Source organism: Ambystoma mexicanum, chromosome 12, assembly GCF_040938575.1.
Source record: "Ambystoma mexicanum isolate Mex_15411 chromosome 12, UKY_AmexF1_1, whole genome shotgun sequence".
Taxonomy (NCBI): domain Eukaryota; kingdom Metazoa; phylum Chordata; class Amphibia; order Caudata; family Ambystomatidae; genus Ambystoma; species Ambystoma mexicanum.
The window spans coordinates 444,178,520-444,201,264 of record NC_090936.1 but is presented as its reverse complement, the minus strand read 5'-3'; the positions used below and the strand labels follow the sequence as shown (position 1 = coordinate 444,201,264).

The 22,745-nt window shown below is 46.5% G+C and overlaps 1 protein-coding gene across 8 annotated transcripts in view; it reads right to left on the bottom strand.

The window, feature by feature from the left end:
• Nucleotides 1–22,745, bottom strand: part of CACNA1C (calcium voltage-gated channel subunit alpha1 C) — a 2,322,072-nt gene that overhangs the window by 1,229,645 nt on the left and 1,069,682 nt on the right. For all 8 annotated transcript variants that reach the window (XM_069628642.1, XM_069628646.1, XM_069628641.1 and 5 more), the window contains exon 14: nucleotides 5,966–6,173. In XM_069628642.1, the coding sequence (XP_069484743.1) occupies nucleotides 5,966–6,173 (208 nt within the window). The remainder of the gene's footprint in view (nucleotides 1–5,965; nucleotides 6,174–22,745) is intronic.

Genomic DNA, 22,745 nt, shown 5'->3' with positions numbered 1-22,745 from the left:
TAACAGGCATGTTTCCGAATTGTACAGATTACTGGATCGAGTAGACCAAAGTACATGGTAGATTGGGATCATGAGCTCGGGCGAGACATTTCTGAGGAAGGATGGCAAAGAATTTGGACGTGGGCGGGCAAGCCCTCTCGTGGCATGATTATTAAAGAGATAATGGCATTCAGATTCAGCAATATTTTTACAAATACTGTCACTTCGCTGGAGGAGCTGTGGGGGAACTAGAGAACATACTTGATATCTGGTAGTGTTGCCCCAAAGCCCAAACATATTGGAAAGAGATGTTGTCAAGGATGAAAGAGATTACTGGCATTCTTCTTTCTGAATATCCACTAGTTGCCATATTGGGGGATTTAGATGAAAATGGCTGGTATCCAATGTTTGGCCAGTCGGCGACTCGTTAAACACATTTCCTGAACGCTGCAAGACAGGCACTGGCCCAACAGCAGAGGCTTAGCAATGTTCCTTTGCTCTTTTTTGGTGGTCCAAAGTTTGGGATATGGCAGTTATGGTAAAGATTGCTTCCTCCTTAGTGTGTAAAAGTTCCGGGTAGCAGAGACTCCATTTATGTGGCGTTAATACCCGGCCCACCAGAGAGGGTGTTAAGGACATTAGCACCAGTGGTTACCAAAGCAGCAACCTGGGGTGCTAAAAAAAGGATTTTCCTTCCTACAATGGGACATGCGCGGCCTCCCGTTGTACGAAGGAAAATCCTTTACCAACATGCCTGCCATTGAAAGGGGAGGTGTACAGAGCCCCTCTTCCCTTTCCATTGAGGCTGTTTCTGCGCACAGAGGAAGGTGTGGCTGCTGCGGCAAGTGCTCCTGCAGCCGCAATAAGGTAAATTGGAGTTCGGGGGGATTATAAATAAAAAAAGGGGAGGCGGTTGGGGGGGAAGATGGCGGTGGGGGAGCCGGCCGTCAGGCGGCTTGGAACGTGGGCTTACACCGGCGGTTCAATCCCGCGTTCCCAGTCACCTGATTGGCTGGCTCCCCCCGGGTGCTAATTTTCTTTGTAAAAGATGTCAAGGGCGTTTTTTACACTTTATTTACCGGGCAATTTTAAGTTCAACAAATAGGGGAGAAATCGAATTTCTGTCGACATGCGAAGCACTTTGGGAAGAGGGTTCATCGGACTGTGTAACAACGGCTTAAAGGTTTTGTTTCTGATCTCTATGAGCATAAATGAATTTTGTCTCAGGTTATGAAACATGTACATGTCTTGTTTTGAAATCTTTTTTGTAACAAATACCTGTGACGATTTATAAATAAAGAGTGGAGAAAAAAATAAAGTACGTTTCTAACACATGCCAGCTCATAGTCTAAGTAAACAACTACAATATGAAGTATTTCCTGCAACAAAGAGGGAGTAGCTGCACGTTAATGGGGGAACACTGTAAGTAAGAACTCAAGGGAGACAAGAAAAACCTTTCTTCTGATAAGGGAAAACTCTCCAGGGTGCAGACGGGTTTTCATTAACACCAACGAGACCACACTGCCTCCAATTTACTACAATAGCACAACACTGCTGTGTTTTTATCTTGGGATTAATTTTGACAAGAACGTTTTTCCAGCACACTGTTGGGGGCCTCCAGCTAAGGTCACAGCAGTATGCCAGGATGAAGTTATTCTGCCGCCTTCCTTCTCAGTGCACTCAATGACACTGATTTCCAGGCGCCTTCCTTTTGCCTCCTTCTAAGGAGAGAAACTGGGGCTTGTGTGCACTTGAGCAAATGCACGAATGGTTTCAGCACCATGATTTAAGGAGCTTGATTGGCTCCCCCTTGCCACATGGCTCGCAATGGAGAGACGGTCCACAAAACGATGGTAGCGTGGGCCTCATGCAAAAACAAAGGTTTCCTGCTGCATTTCATGATTCCCAATGGCAAATCATAGGACACATGCAATCCGCACATGGACAGAAGTACTCACAGGGCCTTCACCAGGACACAGAGTCCCTGTGCGGACACCAACGGCACATGGATGACTTTGGCTGGAGGAAAGTGGCATGGGTTCGGCGCTCTCCTCTGCTTTCCAAATGCCTTCATATTCTGTTGAACCTGCTCAATTTGCCAATGTTTGGTTGGATGCAATAACATTACATTCTTTTGCAGGCTCGGCCACCTTTTCTCATTGAAGAACCACTGGTTGCCTGTTGCCAAAATAAGTACTTCGTGCATTATTGTATACCCATAGGTATCTAAATGTCATTAACATTTAGAGCTTGATATACAAAAATCCCCTGGTGCACTGTGCAATGCGCTCAATGAGCCCCTCTTTTTGCAACAGGGATTGAGCCTGAAAAATGTCTTATTCACAAAGGATATGTAAGTGTCAGGGGTGCACCCAAAACTTAAATATGCATTGGCACTCAACAGTCACATGAGGTGAGGCCCCGCTGATGCCAGCAGGCCTTCGGCCATCCACCCACCTGTGTCCTGGCAGCCCATTTCATGTGACCGGCCTGACATGCTTTTTAAAACATGATTCCACTCGGTGTTTACCAGTGGAATTGTAAAACTGTATGGAAGCGCTCGTGCCTTGCATGGGCATTCTGTGGTGCACTGCAGAGCAGCAATGTGATGTCACAAGATCCAAGCGGGCTCATTCGCCTGTCCTGGGCGGACAGAGCACACTTCCGATCACACCCTTCGGTGCATCGGGACCCGCTCCCAAACCCAAAAAATGTAATATGTCCTCTTCATTCAAAGAAAATCCGTGTCTGACTCTGCAGTGTCACGCGCGCGCAGTGTGCTTGGTGCGTACGCAAAGGCCCTTGGGGGAATTTCTCCACATGGAAACCGAGCTTTTTCCCACTGCAACTTTCATGAGCCAAACTTTTGTGAATTTGATCCATAGAATCACAGGCCTCGAGGGTCGGGATCTTGACAGGTTTTCAGGATATCATTCATTAATATTATATTCATGAGGAAAAATGAGAATTCCTTTAGAATCATTGAACGCAAATGTTTCTCATGAATATTACTGACGGTTATCCTGAAAACCAAACATGGATCCGGCCCTCGAGGCCTGGAGTTGGACATGAAACGAATGCAGCTAAACTGGTGCTCGGGGGTGGGAGTGGGTAGTCCCAGTCAACAAGCAAATGCTCGTGGCCCTTAAAGGCTATTTGCCAATATTTCTCTGCAGCACCCTGTGCTTGCTGAGCTGAGGTCCATAAACTGCCAGCCAGGACTCGGAGGACCACATCTGACAGGGTGGCAAGACAACTAGAAGAATGTGTTCTAACTCGTGTTATCTTTTCAATTGTATTTGACAGAAATTGTTATAAATGTTGCCTTTTACTGTCTGCTGCTGCCTGCACACACTACTTGAACACAGGAACGTGTTGCAATGAAAAGGGAAGACCCAGCCGTTTCGGACACTGGTTTACAGATGGTCACTTATTTCTGCCAGTTCTCAGCGAGGACATGTCCGCATAGCTTTGAGGTCATTCCTTCATTTCCAGTTTTAAAAGGAACCCCTTTGTGTTTTTAGCAATGCTCACTTTTCATTGGATTCTAACTGGCAGGCCACTAAAAGACGGGTTGCTTCAGGTCTAGTCCATGTCTTTGTAATTGGAACCTCAGAAGTATCTGTCAGCCGCCCACGGCCCTCTGTACACGACTAAAGCCCCTCGTTTCATTTTAATTGGGTTCCTTTGCCATGTACTTAACGCCCAGTGCCTGGAACAGCCTTTCGCTCTCGTCAGAGTAAAAACAGCTTGCTCTATTACATTTTAAATATGTGTTTAAAACTTTTTTCCTGTGTTCTACAGCAGAAGTCAAGATTTTTTAAGGGGTGGCTAAATAGTGTATTTACAATTATTCTAGAAAAATCAATGTTTGCAATTTCTATATTTTATCGCAGATTTCCCAAGTTCTTGCGATAGAAGCTATATGTTGTTGGGTGCTGGCAGGATTGGGCGCGTGGGCAATTTCATTGCTTGCAATGGGGTTTTGGACACCATCGTCATATCCCCGCATAGTCAGGGTAGCACGGCGGGGGGGTTTAAACTTTACAAAACCACGTCGCGTGCGGGCAGACAGACGATTTCTTCTTCCCCTTCTCCCTGTAGGCTACAGAACCTTCCCTAGAAATACACACTGGGCCTCATTACACGGACGGCGGTAAGGGTTAACGGTCACCGTTAATGGCAACGGTGACCGTTAACCCTTACCGCCGTACTACGAGGTCCCTTTGCGGGTTGGAGGAATCAACGCCTGCTTCTTGCAGGCGTTAAGTACCAACCCGCTAAGGGACCTCGGAGCTAATTACGGCACCGCAATATTGCGCCTTCCCCATTCCCATAGAGCCCTATGGGGCAGAAATGGGAATGGGGAAGGGCAATGGCGGAAGGGGGATTTACCGCCCCTCCAACCTTGGAATGGGGCGGTAAATCCCCTTTCCGCCAAGGCGGTGCCGGTAATTTACCGGCATGGTCCAGGGTGCTAATAGCACCCTGGATTACCGCCTTCCGTGTAATGAGGCCCACTGATTCTAAAACGGCTTCTCAATCAGCCAGTGCCTTAAACATTGCATATGCAAATTAACAAGGGGGGTCCTGGGAGTCCCTCTGCCAGACATTAGTCCTGGTTACGAGAGACCTACCCAGAGTCTTTAGCTCACTATCTTTCACAGAGAAGAAATATCCAAAACATATCAGTCTTTGTCCTGCCCTGGGGCAGTCCAGCACCGAAATGCTAGGCAATTCTCCTCTGAACAAGAGTACCGCTACCCACATGGGTTCTTCTGTTATGGGTGAAAATCCAACAGGACCCACTTTCCAACTCCTGACGGGTTTTCGGGATGCCCCAGATTGATATTCATGAGGAAAAACTGGCATGCATTTAGACTCATTGGATGCAAATTCATCTCATGAATATTAATGAGGGGTATCCTGAAAACACAGCATGGATCAGGTCCTCGAGGCCTGGAGTTCGACAACTCTGATAGACAGTTGAAAATGTATATAATGATTGTGTTGTTGCTGTTTGCTTAACAACTTTTTAGAGACACAGCGCATGAACATATTTAATAAGTGAGTTTTTAAAGCCAACAAGCAAATGGCTGCGGAGAATGGTTCAGGATGAATGCTGAGAGAATGGGTCTATTTCGCTGAAGTAACTGTGCTGGGAGGATAGCTCAGGGGCAACATGCTCGCCTTGGAACCAAGACAACATGGAGCCCCGGGTCCGCGCTTAGAAACCTCTGGGTATTAAGCACGTTACGAATAACCAATTCCAACTAGCAACGAGAAGCGAGCAAAACTGAGTTAATGCTCAACACAGTTCGATATGGGATAAAGCGGCAAATGTAGAATATCTGTTTTATTTGCTTCGGCGATCTTTGTAAGTGCTATGCTCAGAGGCTTTGCTAAGCGCGGCTGAGGGGGCTATTGCCCCGGGTCTCCTGGTTGCAGCCCCCGATAGAAGCTCAGGGGCTGCAACCAAAAGGCTAGCTGCTGTGTAACCAGCATGTGGCACAGGCAACACTGCGGTTTGGGGAATTTTCTGATAAATAACAGGGTTTATAGTCAATTCATCTGAACCCATTCCATCTAATACCATTCCATCGAAATTTTTCCATCTAAAACCATTCCATCTAATGCATTATTTTTTTTAGGGGAGGTCAGGACGTGTCCTCCCAAAACCCCTGTTTTTTACCCTTTAAAATAAATGCACCTGAACAAAAAATAACCCTTTACCCCCCCCCCCCCCCTCAAAACATGCATTAGATGGAATGGTTTTAGATGGAAATATTTCGATGGAATGGTTTTAGATGGAATGGGTTTAGATGAATTGACTGGATACCAAATAACAGATCTTGCTTATTTTAAATGTAACCCTGTGAATGAACATATTTCAAATTCTCTAGGCCTTCAGCTAATGTGGGCACAGGACCACAGGGCAAGGAATAGGCCTGCTGTTGCCTAAACTCACCACCCTTCTGACGTGTACCTGAAATACGGTGAGCAGAGACTGAGGGAAGTTGTCGAAGGTGCTCCGCCTGGTCTGCATCTCATCGAAGTTAAACTTGCCACCGAAGAGCTGCATGCCCAGGAGCGAGAAGATGATGATGAACAGGAAGAGCAGCAGCAGGAGCGAGGCGATGGAGCGGACAGAGTTCAGCAGGGAGGCCACCAAGTTGCTCAAAGAGTTCCAGTACCTGTGGTGAAAAGCACAGTAGTGGTGAGCATAGATGTGGCAGGGGTCAATAGAGAGTGGTGAATGATTGGGAAGTCGTGCGGTGCACAGTATTGTTGGGCGGAAAGGAGGTATTGTGGACAAGTGTCAGCGGACAATGAGGAGGTGGTTCATAGACAGGGGTGTGGGCGGCAGTGGGGGGAAACTGTGGTCTAGTGATTAGTGTTATTGGGAAGTGCGGATGAGCATAAAGTGAGTATTGCATTACAGTATAGAGAGGGAGAGTACAGTGTTTGGGAGTATTATGGCTATAGGTATCCGATGCGTGTGGGTACCATGATTGTGGTGGAGTGTGCGGTAATGGTGGTGAAGGGTGTGGTAGCTTGGAGCCGGGAGTTAGCGGAGAGCTGAGCAAGGTACAGAGTAAAATGGCGGTGAGGAGCATGGTGACAGTAGTGTGGTGGTGGGAATATTGGTGGAGCCGTGGCATGACGGAATGACGTGCCGTTGTAGTGTCCAGGAGGGCAGCATTTGGAAGATAGGTTGTGAGCAATGGGCTGGCTGCAAAGAATAGCATGGTGGTGAGATACACATTGGTAGCTCTGGGTATGGTTGTGCTGCTGAGCATTTGGTAGTGGGCATCAACTGGATGGTGTGGTGTGGGTGGTGGTGAGGTTCTTGTGATGACAGAGTAGGGCAGTGAATGGGAGACAGCATCAGAGCCAGGTTCTTGCAATACATTTTGAAATTAAAGTCCAGACAGACAAGCCTATGACATTGGCTATCACTTAATAGTATACTTTTAAAACACCATACCCTCGGCCATCTATGCCAAGCCATTGGGTCACCTCCCCCCGTAAGACGGGGCAGCCTGCTTATTGAGTACAGCGCATTCAATGAGCACTTTGGTCCCAGTGGCACTTGGAGGACACATACAATGTACATTCTAGTGGATTTCAGGGGCCTGGCTGAGCTCAGAACCAAGTTCCTGGGTGAGTGCTTAAAATCAAAACACTGCGAAGAAGCGGAACGCTTCTGGTCAAATCTCTTGGGGCGAGGCGAAGATGTTGGCCTCATTTTTGCATCAATACCGTTTTTGAAGGAAGTACTCCAGGTGTAAGTACTCCAGGTGTAAAAAGGGACGGACCTACTGGTAAAAGTGTGTGTATGATGATTCGTCTTGGTTCTTTTATTTTTGATGTTATGAAGTTATGATGATAACTTTTAAAGGAATTGATAAACGTTTGTAAGAAACTATGTAATCATAAAATAAAAGCATGCACATGAATTGGTGCATTCTTTGGACACATACATGCTGTGACTGTGTAGTTGGATTCAGTGCATTTGTAATTGCTCCTGACCAGTGCATTAAAGGAAGGCCAGATTCGGAGTGAGGTTGTGGACACTGTGCAGATTCAGCCACACAGGGTCAGATCTGATCAGATCACCGCACAAGCAGAGATCTTCTCTGAATGACAGTAAAGGGGAGCATTGATTTTTTAAGTAACTAACATCAATGCAGATGGATAGACCCACATCAAACAGCGGCACAAGAAAAAGTGACACGTTGCCTCCCCCGGTCCACATGCAAATGCGGCTCCTTACCCCCAGCCCTAGACAATGGCATGCTAGGCAGCCACGCAGGCTTAGCTGTCTCTTGATGGGGATGGTGAAGCCACCACGCCATTGTGAGAGATGGGGGGGCAAACCATGGCATGTGATGTAGACCTCTGGTATTGCGGGTTGGGGAAGCTGTTCCGCTCCTGGCTATTGCGGGTTGGGGACGCTGTTCCGCTCCCGGGTATTTGCGGGTTGGGGACGCTGTTCCGCTCTCGGATATTGCGGGTTGGGGACACTGTTCTGCTCTCGGGTATTGCGAGTTGGGGACACTGTTCCGCTCCCGGGTATTGCGGGTTGGGGACGCTGTTCCGCTCTCGGGTATTGCGGGTTGGGGACACTGTTCCGCTCTCGGGTATTGCGGGTTGGGGATGCTGTTCCACCCCCGGGTATTGCGGGTTGGGGAAAATGTTCCGCTCCCGGGTATTGCGGGTTGGCGAAGCTGTTCCGCTAGCTCCACCTCACAGGCTGTAAGGAGTTTTTTATGCCTGCATTCAGGATACAGAGACTGGAAGTGACTTTATGTTGATTTGTTAATTGAAGTGGCAACAGCCTGTCTTTGGTAGCAAAGTGAAGAATTCCATTTCTTTAGAGGAACTCGCTCCCGCGAACAATTCTTGCAGCAAATACAACTACAGAAACCCTGTGCATCAAATGTCTGAGCCCAATCGTTCTCTGTTACGGAGTATAAAAAGCAATTTACAAACAACTCTATAATCATTTCTAGATAAATAGAACCCCCCCTAGAGGATAATGATCCGAGTCTGGTTCCTGAGCCTGTAGAAACATGACCCGTCTACATATGAGATGGTCACCTGCGGCGTAGTCTTCTCTCCTTACACAGAGATCCGAACTGCATGCACCCATGTTCTCAGATTAGCACCCCGCCGTTCAATCTTGCCCCTGCTAACTAAGTTCCACTGCACTGCTACGCGCCCTTCCACTTTCTCTAATCGCAGACGTGTGAATTTGCCAATCAGTTTATCAAGTTTATGTTCAGGGAGCAAGCCCCGCTAGGAACCCGTGGACATTCAGAATAATCAGCTGGAGATTGCAAGATGTTAGGGAGAATTCTCTGGTTGGGCTGAATTTCCTAACCTAGTGAGTCCCCCAGCAGCTTTGCTGGATTTCTGGAGTTTGTTTTTTCCATCCTGCCAAGAGTGAGACTCTTTTTCTCCCACTCTTGGACATGAATGTGTGTAATTCCTTTGAATGTCAATGTGTTCTATGGGCTATGGGGTCTTTTACTCCATAGGGTCTCATATGTTTTGCTATGTGTGTTACACTGCACCCTCCGTGCCGTAGCACTGGGGCGTCCTAGCGGACCTCCATCATAGACTCCATACCCGGGGACTGACTACTGTCTCCCCGGGCATGTAAAGTCACCATTGGCTTTACTAGACCTAAATTTACTAACAGAACTAGTACAAACCATCCTATTGTGGACGTACTAGTAGGGGTAATTCGATTACTCCTGGGTCTGTTATTCGCGGGGGCACTGTCCCGTCCCCCCTCGTCGAGTTTTGGCTGGTGGCAGTGGAAACTACTTGTTATATTCAACCCCGAATATAACCCTATGGGATTCTTCCCATTGTTGGAGATTTATACTTTTTCTCGTTAATCTCTAACATACCACCGGTTTACTTATCTTAAATAAGTCTATCGGATGGTATTTTCGGCCAGAACTCGGTTTTTAAAATGCCGTCTGTGTTCGTCTGTGTGACTCCTAAACCAAAGTTTGAGCCCTTTGTTCCACTTTTGGCGGGCTTCTGTACAGAGACCCTCCAAAGTGGTGCCATTCTGTCTGGGTTACCACAGCGGTGTGGGAGGGGGTTTAGGCACCCTGGACTGAGTTGCCTTGCCAACTCCAGTCGCACTCTGGTGTGATTGGCCCAAGTGGTGAGCCACCCCGCTCACCAGTTAGCGTGTTTTGATTCACAGCTAGGCTGAATGAATGGGGGTTTTCTGCATAAAAGCAGGGCTTTTGGGACTGGATCTTCAGAAGTCGCCACAGGATCTACGAATCCGACGAGGGTAAAGCTGAGCCGACCTACAACGACGACACCTCCGGTGGAGCCCTGGTGAACCGACTCACCAATTCCAGACGACAGAGGGGATCTCCCCGCCGGAGAGTCTCTTCCCCTGACTGGTGGAAACAACCAGTCCCCTTTGCTTTTTCTTTGCTCCAGGACGCAGTGGTCGAATTGCCCGTGCAGAGCACCCTGGCAACTGGATAGCCACTACCCCTGTACCGCGACCAAAAGGTGGTGCTTTGTGACGGAGCACTCCGCGGCTGGTCTCTTCCCTGGTGGTGCACCAATCTTCCACTTTTCTTCGACGACAAGATCATCTCTTCTCTTGGCAAAGACCCGACGTGCATCCACCACCAGGAACAACTGCCCCCGCCGGAGCTGTCTCTCCACAAACAAGGTACCATGTCCGCCTGGCTTCCCTTTCTGCCGGATAGAGTGAGGTGTCTTAATCCTCGCCTTTCCATTGGGTCGCCTCCAAGCTTTCTTTAACGTACTGTTCTGAACTGGTCCAATCTTTCCATAACAATTTGCGATACAGACTCGAAGCGCATTTCCACTGAGACACTTGTTGGAACATATCGCCTTGCCTCTCTCCGAGTGGGCCTGGCCTCTGAACTTTGTGATCTGCAGTAGACCCTGCCTTACTTGCCTTGCATTTGTCCGTAAAGTATTGGTACCGAGTTGATTTCATAACCTGCCTTATTTTTCTCTCCCGTCCTAACGAATACTAGAGTGCCATCTAGGTTAAAGCATACACCTCTGTCTGCAAATAAGTGATGCCGGTGAACCTAGACTTGTCGAACTATTGTTAGGGGGACTGATCTTTTTCTTCGTGTAAGTACTTGTGATTGAGGTTGTTTGCCGTACTAGTGCCAGAGTGTTTTCCATAGATGTGTTGTTATAAATAAATACCTTTATATCTTTACACCGAAGCCTTGTTCCGTGTTTGCTTGTTCTACTGTGTAGATTGCCCTATTTTGTATACTCCACATACTGCCTAACTCTTCTTGAGGGAAGTCTGACTGCTCAGCCACAGCTACCAAGTGAATCTGTGTGGTACAGACTGCTACCAAGTGGGTTTACTGCCAAACACCTGTAGTCCTAAATCTTTTGCAGTGGTCCCAGAGGGAACTGCACAGGTTTCCGCCTAACACAAGACTTCCACCCAAAACGTTACGCACATGCGCAAGCCCACCACATATTCTGGAATAAAGCGGGAGAATGATGACACCTAGGACATGCCCCCGATTCTCTGGGGTCCACCTTATTAAGTCTCACATCAGTTCCATAAGCTTGCTGTGTCTTTCATTTGCAGTGTGAAATTAGATCCCCCGTCTCTGTTTGCCAGTCTGGACAATGTTCTGCCCACTTTTGTACTTCCTTATTGTGTCTAGCCAAGTAGATTTGAAAGTAATGCTTACCCAGTAACTAGTCTGTATTACATAAATCTGCGTTACCAGCCATTGATTGTTCCCTTAACTGAGGTGTTCCAATGATATCTCACTCGAGTTGACTGACTCTATCCTCCAACCCTGAAACTTTCCTATGCAGCTCCTTTTTAACCCACATGCTGTTGCTTTAAATACCCCCCGCATAGTCACATTGAAGTCCTCCCATGTAATGGCACGCACCCGCCTCGAACTCTCTTTGAATGTAGCAATGTAATTGTTGATAGTTTTCGCATGCCTTGACAGGAAGCCTCCTGGTGGATCTCCCATGGGGACGCCTTGTCCCTCCAAATCCTACTAGAAGATGATCGGACAGTGAACGGTCCACATAGACAATTCCATGCAATTCTTCCAATTTAAGAGAACCACAATCAGTGCAGCTTTAGGTATCAAGGCTGGGCGAGTAACAGAAGCACCATCTATCACCTGAATAAGGACAACACCGCCCTTGCCCCCATCCTAAACATCTATGTGCTGTTGTAGGACAGTAGAGCTTCCTCCTAATTCATGCCCCCCGCACCAGACATATGCCATCCAATATAGGGTTACAATTGCCTCCGCCCATATCAGCCAATGATGAGGATGTCGATTAACAAAACTCACAATTAAATCGAAAAAGACTGCATCCTCTGTATTTGGCGCATAACAAATCAAGCACTGTCGGCTTAGCATATAATATAGATAATACCCACTCATAATCTACCTGCTGAGCCAGTGAACATCTTGTCCACCAATTATGGAAACAATTTTCTCAATGAACTCAGTACTCGTCTGGCAGATGACGAGAAGGAGGAGCTAAACAACTGATCACCCCCCCCCCCCATTTAATTCTAATCTTTGGTGTTCTCCTTCCGTGAGGTGAGTTTCCTGGAAATAACATTAGAGGCTTACCTCCGGCGGCCATATCAATGAACCTTGCTCTCTTGCGAAACCCATGAATTCCATGCACATTCCAAAGTATCAGATCCATATCATCTTTGGTCATCCTGGTTTGACCGATTGTATGTGCCGGCCGCCAGTGCATCTAACTTTCAACCCTACGCAAATCAATAATGCCAGGAATAGATTGTGTAGAGTATTTCACTGCAACTTTATTTTCAGCCCCAACAGGGAAATCCTACCTCTGCTTTTCCATGCAAATCCACTCCTCCAACTCGGGTGTAACAGAAACATTCCCATTTCCCTTCAAACTTCACACAATTATGGCGATGCTTCACCATCTACCTATACCTCCCATGCAGAGAGGAACCGGCGATGAGAGACTACCAGTTATTGGCCATGGACTGACCACTGACCCTCTGTAGTACACTTATATTGTCACAGATGGCTACACAGACTTCCCAGACCCCAAAGGTTGATTTAAGGGTCTTTTATATCTCAAGACAAAAGCATGGTTTCCTCAGAATTTTCAAGGGCAAGGGGCGGTTCCACCTAAGTGGCACCCCTGTCCCTCTTGAGCTGCAGTGGGATCCCGCTACCCCAGAGTGGATCTTTAAGACTAGTAACAGGTAACCCGACTGTCTACAACATTGCCTACCATTTTGGTGAGGCCCCAAAGATGTGACCTCCTCTTACTCTCTCCCTCCAGGACTTCCCACAGGCTCCCTACTATAGTCATCTTTTCAAGGTGCTTTTCCAAAATGGCTGTTATTTGTGCTAACTCCATCTGCACTAATCCTCATTTCTTGCACTTGCTCCCTTTCGTGCCTCGCCCTGCTCTTCCTACTCCTACCCTTGTCTTACACCCCCGTCTCCTCCTCGTCCATCACCTCCATAGTTACTCTTCTCTCTCAGCTTACCTTTCTCCTTCTCCTCACCTCTCCTCTCCCTTCTCACTTTTCCTCTCTCCGTATCCACTTTCCATCTCTCCTCTCTCTTCTCCTTTCCTCTCACTCTTTTAGACATCCCTTTCTCTCTCTGTCCCTACTATGGTCACTCTCACAAACACTCTTTCATTCACAGTTTGTGGGGCAAGACAAATGCCCTTGCCTTGTCAGGTACGATAGGGAGGGGATGGACCCAAACCAGGGGAGGATTAAACCAACCTCCTAATTGGGTAGGAAAAGCAGAACAGGCCCTGATACTCACCCCTTTCCTATATGCCAAAATGTTTGTGTGCAGACCTCTCCACACCCTGCCCATGCCTCATCAAGATATTTGTCTGTATCCTTTTTTCCCTTCAGGAAGGAAGACCGAATAGGCGTGTCGAAGAAGCTACAGGAAGCCTGGGGAAAAGAACCACCGAAAGAGCGCCGGCTGTGACGGCGACGCCGCGACCCTCCACGTCGTCAAGACAGGAAGTACATCCCCCATGAGGCAGCAGTATTGTGGAACGCCAAGAGCCCCAGGCTCATGGGATTCAGTACACACCATATTTACAAGGTCCTCTAGACTACCCAGGAACTAGACTCATAGGGGTTTCCAAGACAAACCCCCCACTTAACCTTATTAAACCAATTTGAACACAGGACTGGAAGCACGAAGGGTGGGTTAATTGGTTGAGGCCAGCAGAGGGGTTGGAGGGTTACCTAGTGACCAGCAGGAGGAAACAACGGCTTGTAGAGGAGACTGTATGAAAAGATGAGGTATTAGTTTGAGAGTGAAAGTGGGTCTGTAGTGTGAGAGTGCATGTGTGTGAGACAAGCGTGTAGAAAGGGTAGTGTAAGGTCTGAGTGTGAGACGACTGGGACAGGGTGGAAGGAGGGTGGCTCAGTAGTGGTGTGGGAGGAGTAATGAGGGGTGAGGAGAAGTAGTGAAGGAGGATTAGTGTGGCAGTAGTAGTAGTGTGGGAGGAGGACTAGTAGTAGTGTGGGAGGAGGCGTAGTAACCCTGGAAAGAGAAGAGTTAACATCTAATGGTTAAGGTAGGAGTAAGGCGAAGTGAAACATCGGAGGGACAGACGTTTGGTGGGGAGGAGTCGAGGACGGGCGACAGTAAGAGCAAAGATGAATAGATGAGTGTGGATAGGGGAGAACCAGCCCAATTCCATCTGGCACCATCCCAATTCCATATAGAACACTAACATATGGCTAGATTAGGCACAGATAGAAAGTCTTGAGGTAGTTTTCAAAGGCATCATTTAGGGAGACCATCCGCAGCATAAGTCAAGAAGTAGATAGTACGGATTACTGATCAATAGTACTAACCTGGGGTTACGGATGCTTGGGTTAGGAAGAGGATCCCAAGGGAGAAGAGAAAAAGAGGGACAGCCCTAGGTTCCACAAATTATCAGTAAAACCCCTTGGAGTGCCTCCCTGACTCTGAATGATTTCTGAGTCATCTGTGACACTTCACTCTCCCCAACTTGTTATCACTCTACGTCATAATCAACAACTCACCTGGAATAACCTGCAACAACAACAAAAACTCCTCGGCACTCCTCTCCTCCTTCCGTCCTCTTGTTGGTCTCTTGTTCTCTCTCCAGAACACCTGACCTCACCCGAAAACATGGTATCCAGGTATTGCATCGAATAAATAGTATCGAATGCAAAAGCATCGAAAAAATAATGCAGTGAAAAAAATGCATTTTTTTGTAGGTAAAGGTTTTTTTTATTACTATAATGGGTTTCAAGGGGTAAAACAACGGGGGTTGGTAGGGGACCCCCCATTTAAAAAAACACTTTTTCTGATGCATTTTTTTTCAATGGTTTTGCATTTGATGCAATCACTAGGAACCCCCGAACACCTTTCACCATGCTGTATTTCTGCTGGCTTTTTTATACCGCCCTTTATTCTGTTCCTGTCCTAAACTCCCCCTCCATTGGTTCTGTCCATCAGATGACTCTGGCGTGAATTCTCCATCTATTGTCCCCCCCCCCCAGGCATGCTTTATCACATGGGGAATCTTGGAAAAAAACCTTTTTAGCCCTGTATGTAGAATTTGAATCAGTTTCTATTGCTGGTAGATTGTGTTCATTGGGTGGGGGCTCTTCATCTGCTTCAGCTCTGGTGGGTCCTATTCATTTTGTGAGACGCTAGCATTGCTAAGGGTGGGTACTTTTCAGGTTGAATTCGGACTGTGCGTTTCTATTTTCGGTCTGTTATGTGCTTTTGTGGCTGCTAAGATACTGGTCCCTGAAGATGGTTCCATGTGTTAATGTACCTGCGAAAATATTGCAATAAAAAAATATCGCCATATTTTTGAGGTGATATTGAGGCATGGACCCTGCGGGGGACACCTCCACAACCCCCGCTCCCACAAATGATCCCCCCAAAAAATATTGCCTATGGTGTTCCAGACGACCATATATACAGCAATTGTTTTGGTGGGGATAATATGTAGGGATACCCTGAAGTTCTGGAAAAACATAAAAAGAATTCTGGCCAGCAAATTTGTCAGGAGTGTCAAAGATGGCTCATGGAATATTCTGAGTCTCAGAGACAGTTCAAGGTTTTTATTGAATGATTTCTCGGGGCCCTAGGGCTGTCCCTCGCTAGCCCTAGGGCCCTACTCCCAGGTTAGTATATACAGAATACCTAGACACCCACCTTTCACTCACGCAAGCACTTCACATTAACTCCCTATACGCCCTCTCCTAATCGCACTTGCCAGTTTTTCACACATACTCACAATGCAGTACCACTTACACTCACAAACCAATGCCTCACCTTTTCCAGAAATCTGATCCATTCTCCTATCCAACGTCCTTCCTCCTGCTGGTCTCTTGCTCGGCTATCTTCTCCTCCTGTGACCTCACTCGAACAACCCACATCGCCTGCTTCCTGGGGTCTCTTTTTACCCCCTCGCTATCCTCTGGTTGGTCCACTGTCCCTGGCCAATATATCCTTGTCTTCCCCACCCTGGAGGTGTTACACACAACAAAGTTTTCACATAGCATTTTAAGCACTGTACCCTTTCCCCATTTGGGACTGCTGCGGTACAACAATGGTGATTTATTTTGTACAGTGTCCAAGGTCGTTTTAGGGGGTCTAGCATGGCCACTCCTGAGGTAAGTCCAGTCTTTGTTGGGCAGTTTCTAATTGTATGTCCTTGTAGTCTAGGTAGCTGCACCAGTCTCAATGCCGTGTGGGCTAAGGCTGGTGTGCGGCATCAGTAACAGCCATGGCTTCACACGCGGTGGCCTCCATTCACCGAGCTCTGTCTCTACGCCACTCGCGTAGGGCTCCTTACAGATGAGCAGGGGCTCCAGCTCTTTCAACACTGGCTTTCTCTTTCCAGTGAGGTTTCCATATTTTGGTTGGCATGGGGTGCTGATGGATTTGTATCTTGCAGGTGGTCGTCCGCCATGCATGAAGCTTCTCAGGAAAGAGAAAACGGTGTCAGCAACTGGGTCAATGGGGTCCTCCAAACTGTCATTATTCCAGAGGGCTCGCTCTGCATTGCTCACTGGAAGAGCTCCCACCCCAGGCTAAGTGGGTTACTGACCTTGTTACAAGAGGCATTGGGTCAATGACAAGGTACCCAAGGTCTAAACACAAGGCATAAATGTGGGTTCAGGGACTTGGACCATCCGGTCTCGCTCACCCCATCTCTGGGATAGGACTGGCTCTGGTTTAGGCCCTTGTTGGGTTTCTATCCCAGGTCAGGAGGAATTCCTGTTCCCCCCTGACAAGATCAAGTCCCTTACCCTTTCACCATACCAACAGTAAAAAGCAACTGTTATAAAAAAAAAAAACTTTGAGTACCTTAAAAAATACAGAGTGGTGTGTGGCACCGTAGTTTTCATAATGCTGGTGCCCTAGGCGCAAGTCGAGGGTACACAGGGGTGGGGAGACACCACCCACTTTATTCAGAGGGTGGACTCAGTCCCCCCCAGCTAAAATGATAAACATTGAATGTCCTCTTTGAATTTATGAATTAAACCCAACCTTGGGATCAAACCGCAGTCGGCAGATTTGTAGGCCGTAGACTTCACCAATGCACTATATAACGCAATGAAAAATAAACAACTAAAGGTGAAATGTCCCATTTCGGTACCGCAAGTTCCAGGGAAATCAGTTGTGTTGGTTCTAGGAATTTAAACATGCACTCCTTTTAACGTTTTCAAAAACACTATTAGAAGAAAATATCCTCTCTTGGTTTTGTGTGTGTGTTGATTTTATGAAGGGCAAATGCCATTCGTCCTGTTCAGTTTGGGTGGTTATGCCACGCCAATTTAATGAAATGTGCATTTTTCACCTTGATATGCGAATTTCTGGCGACGTCACATACCATTACGTTTGTTAATGAGTCCCCCCACTTAAATTTGTAGGACTTGACCCATGCTGGTGCCAACACACATTCCAGGATAGGATTTCCACATAGTGGACATCTGATGCAGGATTGTCACAAAATTAACGTTCTCTTCACTTCTATCCTCATTCTGGAGGGAGGAAAGAGGGTAGATGGGATATTTTTGCTTCGTACTATTTTCAAACATGTTCAGCTTCCTCTGTGTTTCCACACTGGAATCAGGGTTGAAGGAAACTAGAAGTGACTTTAAAGTCACGTACATGAAATGCTGTTGCCGAAAACCAGGTTTACATTTCCTCAGCAGCAGCAAAACACTCCACGGGTCAGCAAGCATTTTGTGGTTGATGCTTCGAGCATAAGTCCTCTCTTTAAAAGATTGGATGAGCGTTGGCACAACGGATATGTATAGCAGGGTTCAAACAGATAAACAAAAAGATGGAACTCCAGTTAACTTAAATGAACAACTGAAACAAGACTATATTGCCACAAAAAACTTTAATTTTAAAAAGGGGGCTTGTCTGAGGTAGAGACATGCATGATGTGGGCAAGCATGGAGTAAAAATAAAGAAACAAACATACAATGATTGCCAATGTTATGAAACCAATTTTTATAAAAACATGTTAGCTGTTTTTAGTTACTTACACATATTCTCCCTCTCATAAAGATAAACCACAAAATCAAGTTGGGAGAAGCCCTTATTTTCTTGAAGCGTGAACTGGAAAGTTGTATACCAAGGACTTGCCAAGAAATTCACAACTGAAGCTTGTACTGAAAAAAACAACCTCAAACCCCACAACTAAATATTTCCAGTGCTAAAAACACATGTTTGGCTTCCTGCTGATAGAACTTAAAACCCATTGCGGTCATTACAAATTTGGTGGTAATACGGTGGTAATTCCACCCCGTGGAATTACTATAACCGCTGTGGTTTGTAGCAGAATTACAACCTCATTACAACTTGTCGGGAGCATGCACACACCTTTGATGGTAACAGTAATTCCACCGGTGGAATTACCACTGAAACAGGGTACCCCCGGCTGTAATTCCACCGATATACTGCAGAATTACTGTTACTGCCAGCCAATTGGTGCTAATTCCGCCGGGGGAATTAGTGCCGGTGGAAAAAGCGTATTGCTGGAACGGGATGCATGGCCACATAATGCTGAAGGATGCCAGTTCCCAGGAATTGCAGGATTGACAGTAGCTTTAGCAACGGCGACACAGCTCTCCTGATGTTAATCCTGCTCTGAATGTCCCCCTGGATTGTGGTGAGCAGCTCACCTCTGGTCTCCCTGTTGATCCGGTACAGGGTTACCAGGTGCCAGTCTTTAAGGGTCCAGGGTGAGGGCCTGACCCTGGGTATGGACGTTCGCCTTACATGGCATCTCCTCCTCTCTGCACCTTGTGCCCTGGGCTGGTTTTCCTACTTCTCTAGTTCCAGGCACTGCATGAGCAGATACATGTCCCATCACACAATGGCTAGTGGCAGCATGGTTTTAAAAAGTGTGTTTGGGGAAAGTGTGTGCCTTACATAGCCCCCTTTCTGCTGATTAGATTCACATGTGGCTTCATTTGTGGCACCTGCATGCATTTACCTCCACCTAGAAGCTGACAGTAACTGTGCTGTGTTTTCGGCAGAATTAGCACCGAATTTCGGCAGTACTACCGCTGTGTCCAAACTTGTGATAGGACAGTAACACTGCTTTGGTGTTTCGGCAGTAATTCTGCTGACTGTAATTCCACCAACTGTAATGCCTTGGACTTTAAAACAGCAGGCAGAATTAATGCTGACTCATAATTCAGTTGAAAGGTAAATGTGGTGGTATATCCATTACTACTACTTTTAAGGAATGCCAGACTCATAATGACCCCTATTGGCTCATCCATAATGCAGTTGGGAAGGATGGGCCAGAATACCTTATAGAGTAGGTAACTCATTACAAACCATTAAAAAACATTTGATTGATATCAGCAAGGAATCAACAAATGAGGCTTTGAAAATAATATTGAACTGGAACTAGTTCTAATCATTTCATTTGCTGACCCTGCTTTGTGAGGCTAAGCAGGATCGGCAAATGATTAGTAGACTTCGGCGTGCTAGGATGAAGCATTGACTGTGTTTGGCTTTACAACCTGGATGGGCTCGACTCTGCTGCCCAGTGAAGCTAAGCAGGATCAGCCATGGCTGGTTTGTTGATGGGAGACCTGAGACATGCACTGCTGTTGTGACAAAGGGCATAAGCTTCCAATGATGTCAGCTTTAGGGCCAGCCTTATGATTTACTGCCTCAAAGGGCACTTGAAAGTAGGGCAATTGATCAACGGATAAGATTAGCACAAGATGGCAGCTTCCAACATGGGAGTTTTGCATGTGTAAATGTGAGAAAATCGAAGGTAAGACGCATAGGAAACATTTTCTGGATCGATCGAAATATGCTAATAAATAAATGCCCTATCCATTGGGCCAGTAACATTTCTGAGCAAACTTCCCTTTTAATGAAGCTCGTAGGGACACACAATGGATGGGCCCTGAAAACATCAAAATTAGGGGAATATGATCATTTTTGTTAAATGACAACTGCAAATCAATGGCTATGGGAGGATATTTAATTTCTTAAGAGCTTCACTTGATCTGTTCACTCGGACCAAAAAACTACGTTGGAGCATTTACCTAAGTCAGTGTGTCTGGTTGTACAGTAAATCTAACTGTGAATGGTGTGTTTTAGCAAACACAGTTTTGTCCATATTTAATCTATAGCTAGCTTGTTTACTGAATGATATTGAATCTATTGTAAGTAACTTATTGTACCTTCTGATTGCAGTGATAGCATTCCTAAAATCTGTAATCACGACTTGAAGATTATGTAGAAATTGTTTAACAAAAGGTTCAATGTTACAGAGCATTTAAAGAGTTGAGAGAGGCTATCCCTGTCTTGCACCTCATGTAATCGGTAGGCTGCTTGACCTTTTATCATTAAGGCTTTTGTGCCTCTATATACAAATATGATCCTTTGATAAACCTGTTTTCTCCCCCCTTCCCTGTCCCCTATACCAAACCTGTCTCCTACACCAATTTTCCCAGAAGCTAGTGTAAAAGATTCCAATGATATCCTGCCATGTCCCTTTTTTTTGTGTCTCGCAGTATTGCTGTTGTTTCTACACTGTCTGTTCCGCTCCGACCAAAGGGTGCTGTTATGGTGTTAATATGGGTATCCAGTGATAATAGAGAATACAATTACAGAGAATGCTACAACAGAGAAACAAAAACAGAGAAAAAATCATCGAACATTTTTAAAAATAGATATGGGGTGGGGTAGAGGGGTAAAACGGGTGGGAATGGGGCTGGGGTTAGTTTAAGCACATAGAGAAACAGGGGGATGGGGTGACCTCCCCCAAAAACTGGCATGTTTTCACTGTTATTGTTTTCACTGGAAAAGCATTCTCTGTTATGTATTCTCTGTTATCATAAAGAACCGTTCATATGCTTTGTGATATTCCATCCAGGTACACATCTTGTTGTTCTGAGGCTAATGATGTCATTTCTGTTGATAATCTGTTTGTGAAAAGTTTTGCTCACACCTTCCCATCTGAATTGAATAACAAGCTAGGTCAATATGGTAGTAGTGTATCCTGCCAAGATGCAGAGCCCTGCCTGTTGCTAAGACCTCTCCAGCTACTAATTGCAAGAGCGGAAACACTTCTGCCGGTATTCTGCCGGGAACGGCAAGTTCATTTTTCTGCATATCTTTAATAACCCTGATTATGTCTCTGCATCTCTGTTCACGTTCTAATGGCTCAATGTGTGCCTTTGCGATGAATGTCACCTTGCGCTGATTTACATATCGCGGCTCTTGAATCCGCTCTGTATCCACCGCAGAATACGCCTGCTTTGGATCCATAAGATGGCCACTTTCCCAGTTGTATTCCCATAATCAGAGATCTACATTTTCTGTCCTCTGCAAACTTTCCATATGTGTGTAATTAGCAATATCCCATAGCATCAGCAAACCTTTCATTGTACCGCACAAATTGTCATAACAGATCACAGCACATGTACGATCATAAAATAATGGAAAGCCTTAAATAAGCTTCACATTTCGTCAGAATTAAAACCAAACAGTACTTTTTTCAAGCCCCACCTTTCCTGATAATAATGTACATGAAGTCCTATTATTTACAGTAATGCCACCATGCCCATGTTTTGCTGCTTGCAACCACTGGAAAGGTTAGAATCTTGATTGCAACATACGAATGCATAATGTGACACAGGTATGGTCCAACAATGAGGTCTCAGGGTGCCAGTGGGATTGACTGAACACTTGGTCTTTGATCTGGAGAATTATTGACAAAATGAGAGCACCACACAACATACCTGGTAAGAGAGACTCCCTGCAGGAGAGACTGATTAGTCTCGGAGATCTGTGTGTAGGAATTACTGCCTGCTGAACTTAGGTTCAATGGACGAGGCTGCTGCGAATATCCTCTCAGGGTATATATCACCCTAGCAACTTATCAGATGGCACAGGCCATGCAGGGACGGTAGGGGAACAGTTGGCATAGTGGGCCGCCCCTCTGGCCCCCTGCGTCCGGCTCGCATACCCTACCCTGAGGAAGGCGGAAAGGGCGTGCCCCCAGTGTCCAGCTTGAACCAGCTGGCCCTGGGGAGGCAAATGAATATCCCGGCCTGCAGGAGGTCCCCCTATTTGCAGCCCGGAAGTGACAACTACTCTCCCTCTCTGATGAATGTCGGGTCAAGGGGGCTCGGTGGGTTACTGAGGTAGCACAGGTTGAGTCCAGAAGTACTATGGGTGTATCATTTTACAGGTAAATATTGTTGAGTGGGAGTGTTGCATGAACTAACAAACTTTTATTTCCAGTAGGACATGTTTGCTGTGTTTCTAATATTGTTTCTTTCTGTCACAGGCGGAGTCTACTGTCGGTAATGCTCATCACTGGTCCTTCCACTAGCCTTGTGGCGGCTAAGGCACAAGGGGTGGAATGCTCACACATCATCACGGTTGTTAGCTGAGTGTCTAATAGTTTTTCTTTCTGTCACAGGCGGAGTCTACTGTCGGCAATGCTCATCACTGGTCCCTCCACTAGCCAACAGCAGCTTCCTTGTGGCGGCTAAGGCCCAAGGGGTGAAATGCTCCCACGTCATCACGGTTGATTGCTGAGTGTCTAATAGTTTTTCTTTCCGTCACAGGCGGAGTCTACTGTCGCTAATGCTCATCACTGGTCCCCCCACTAGCCCCGGCAGCTTCCTAGTGGCTGCTAAAGCACAAGGGGTGGAATGCCCACTA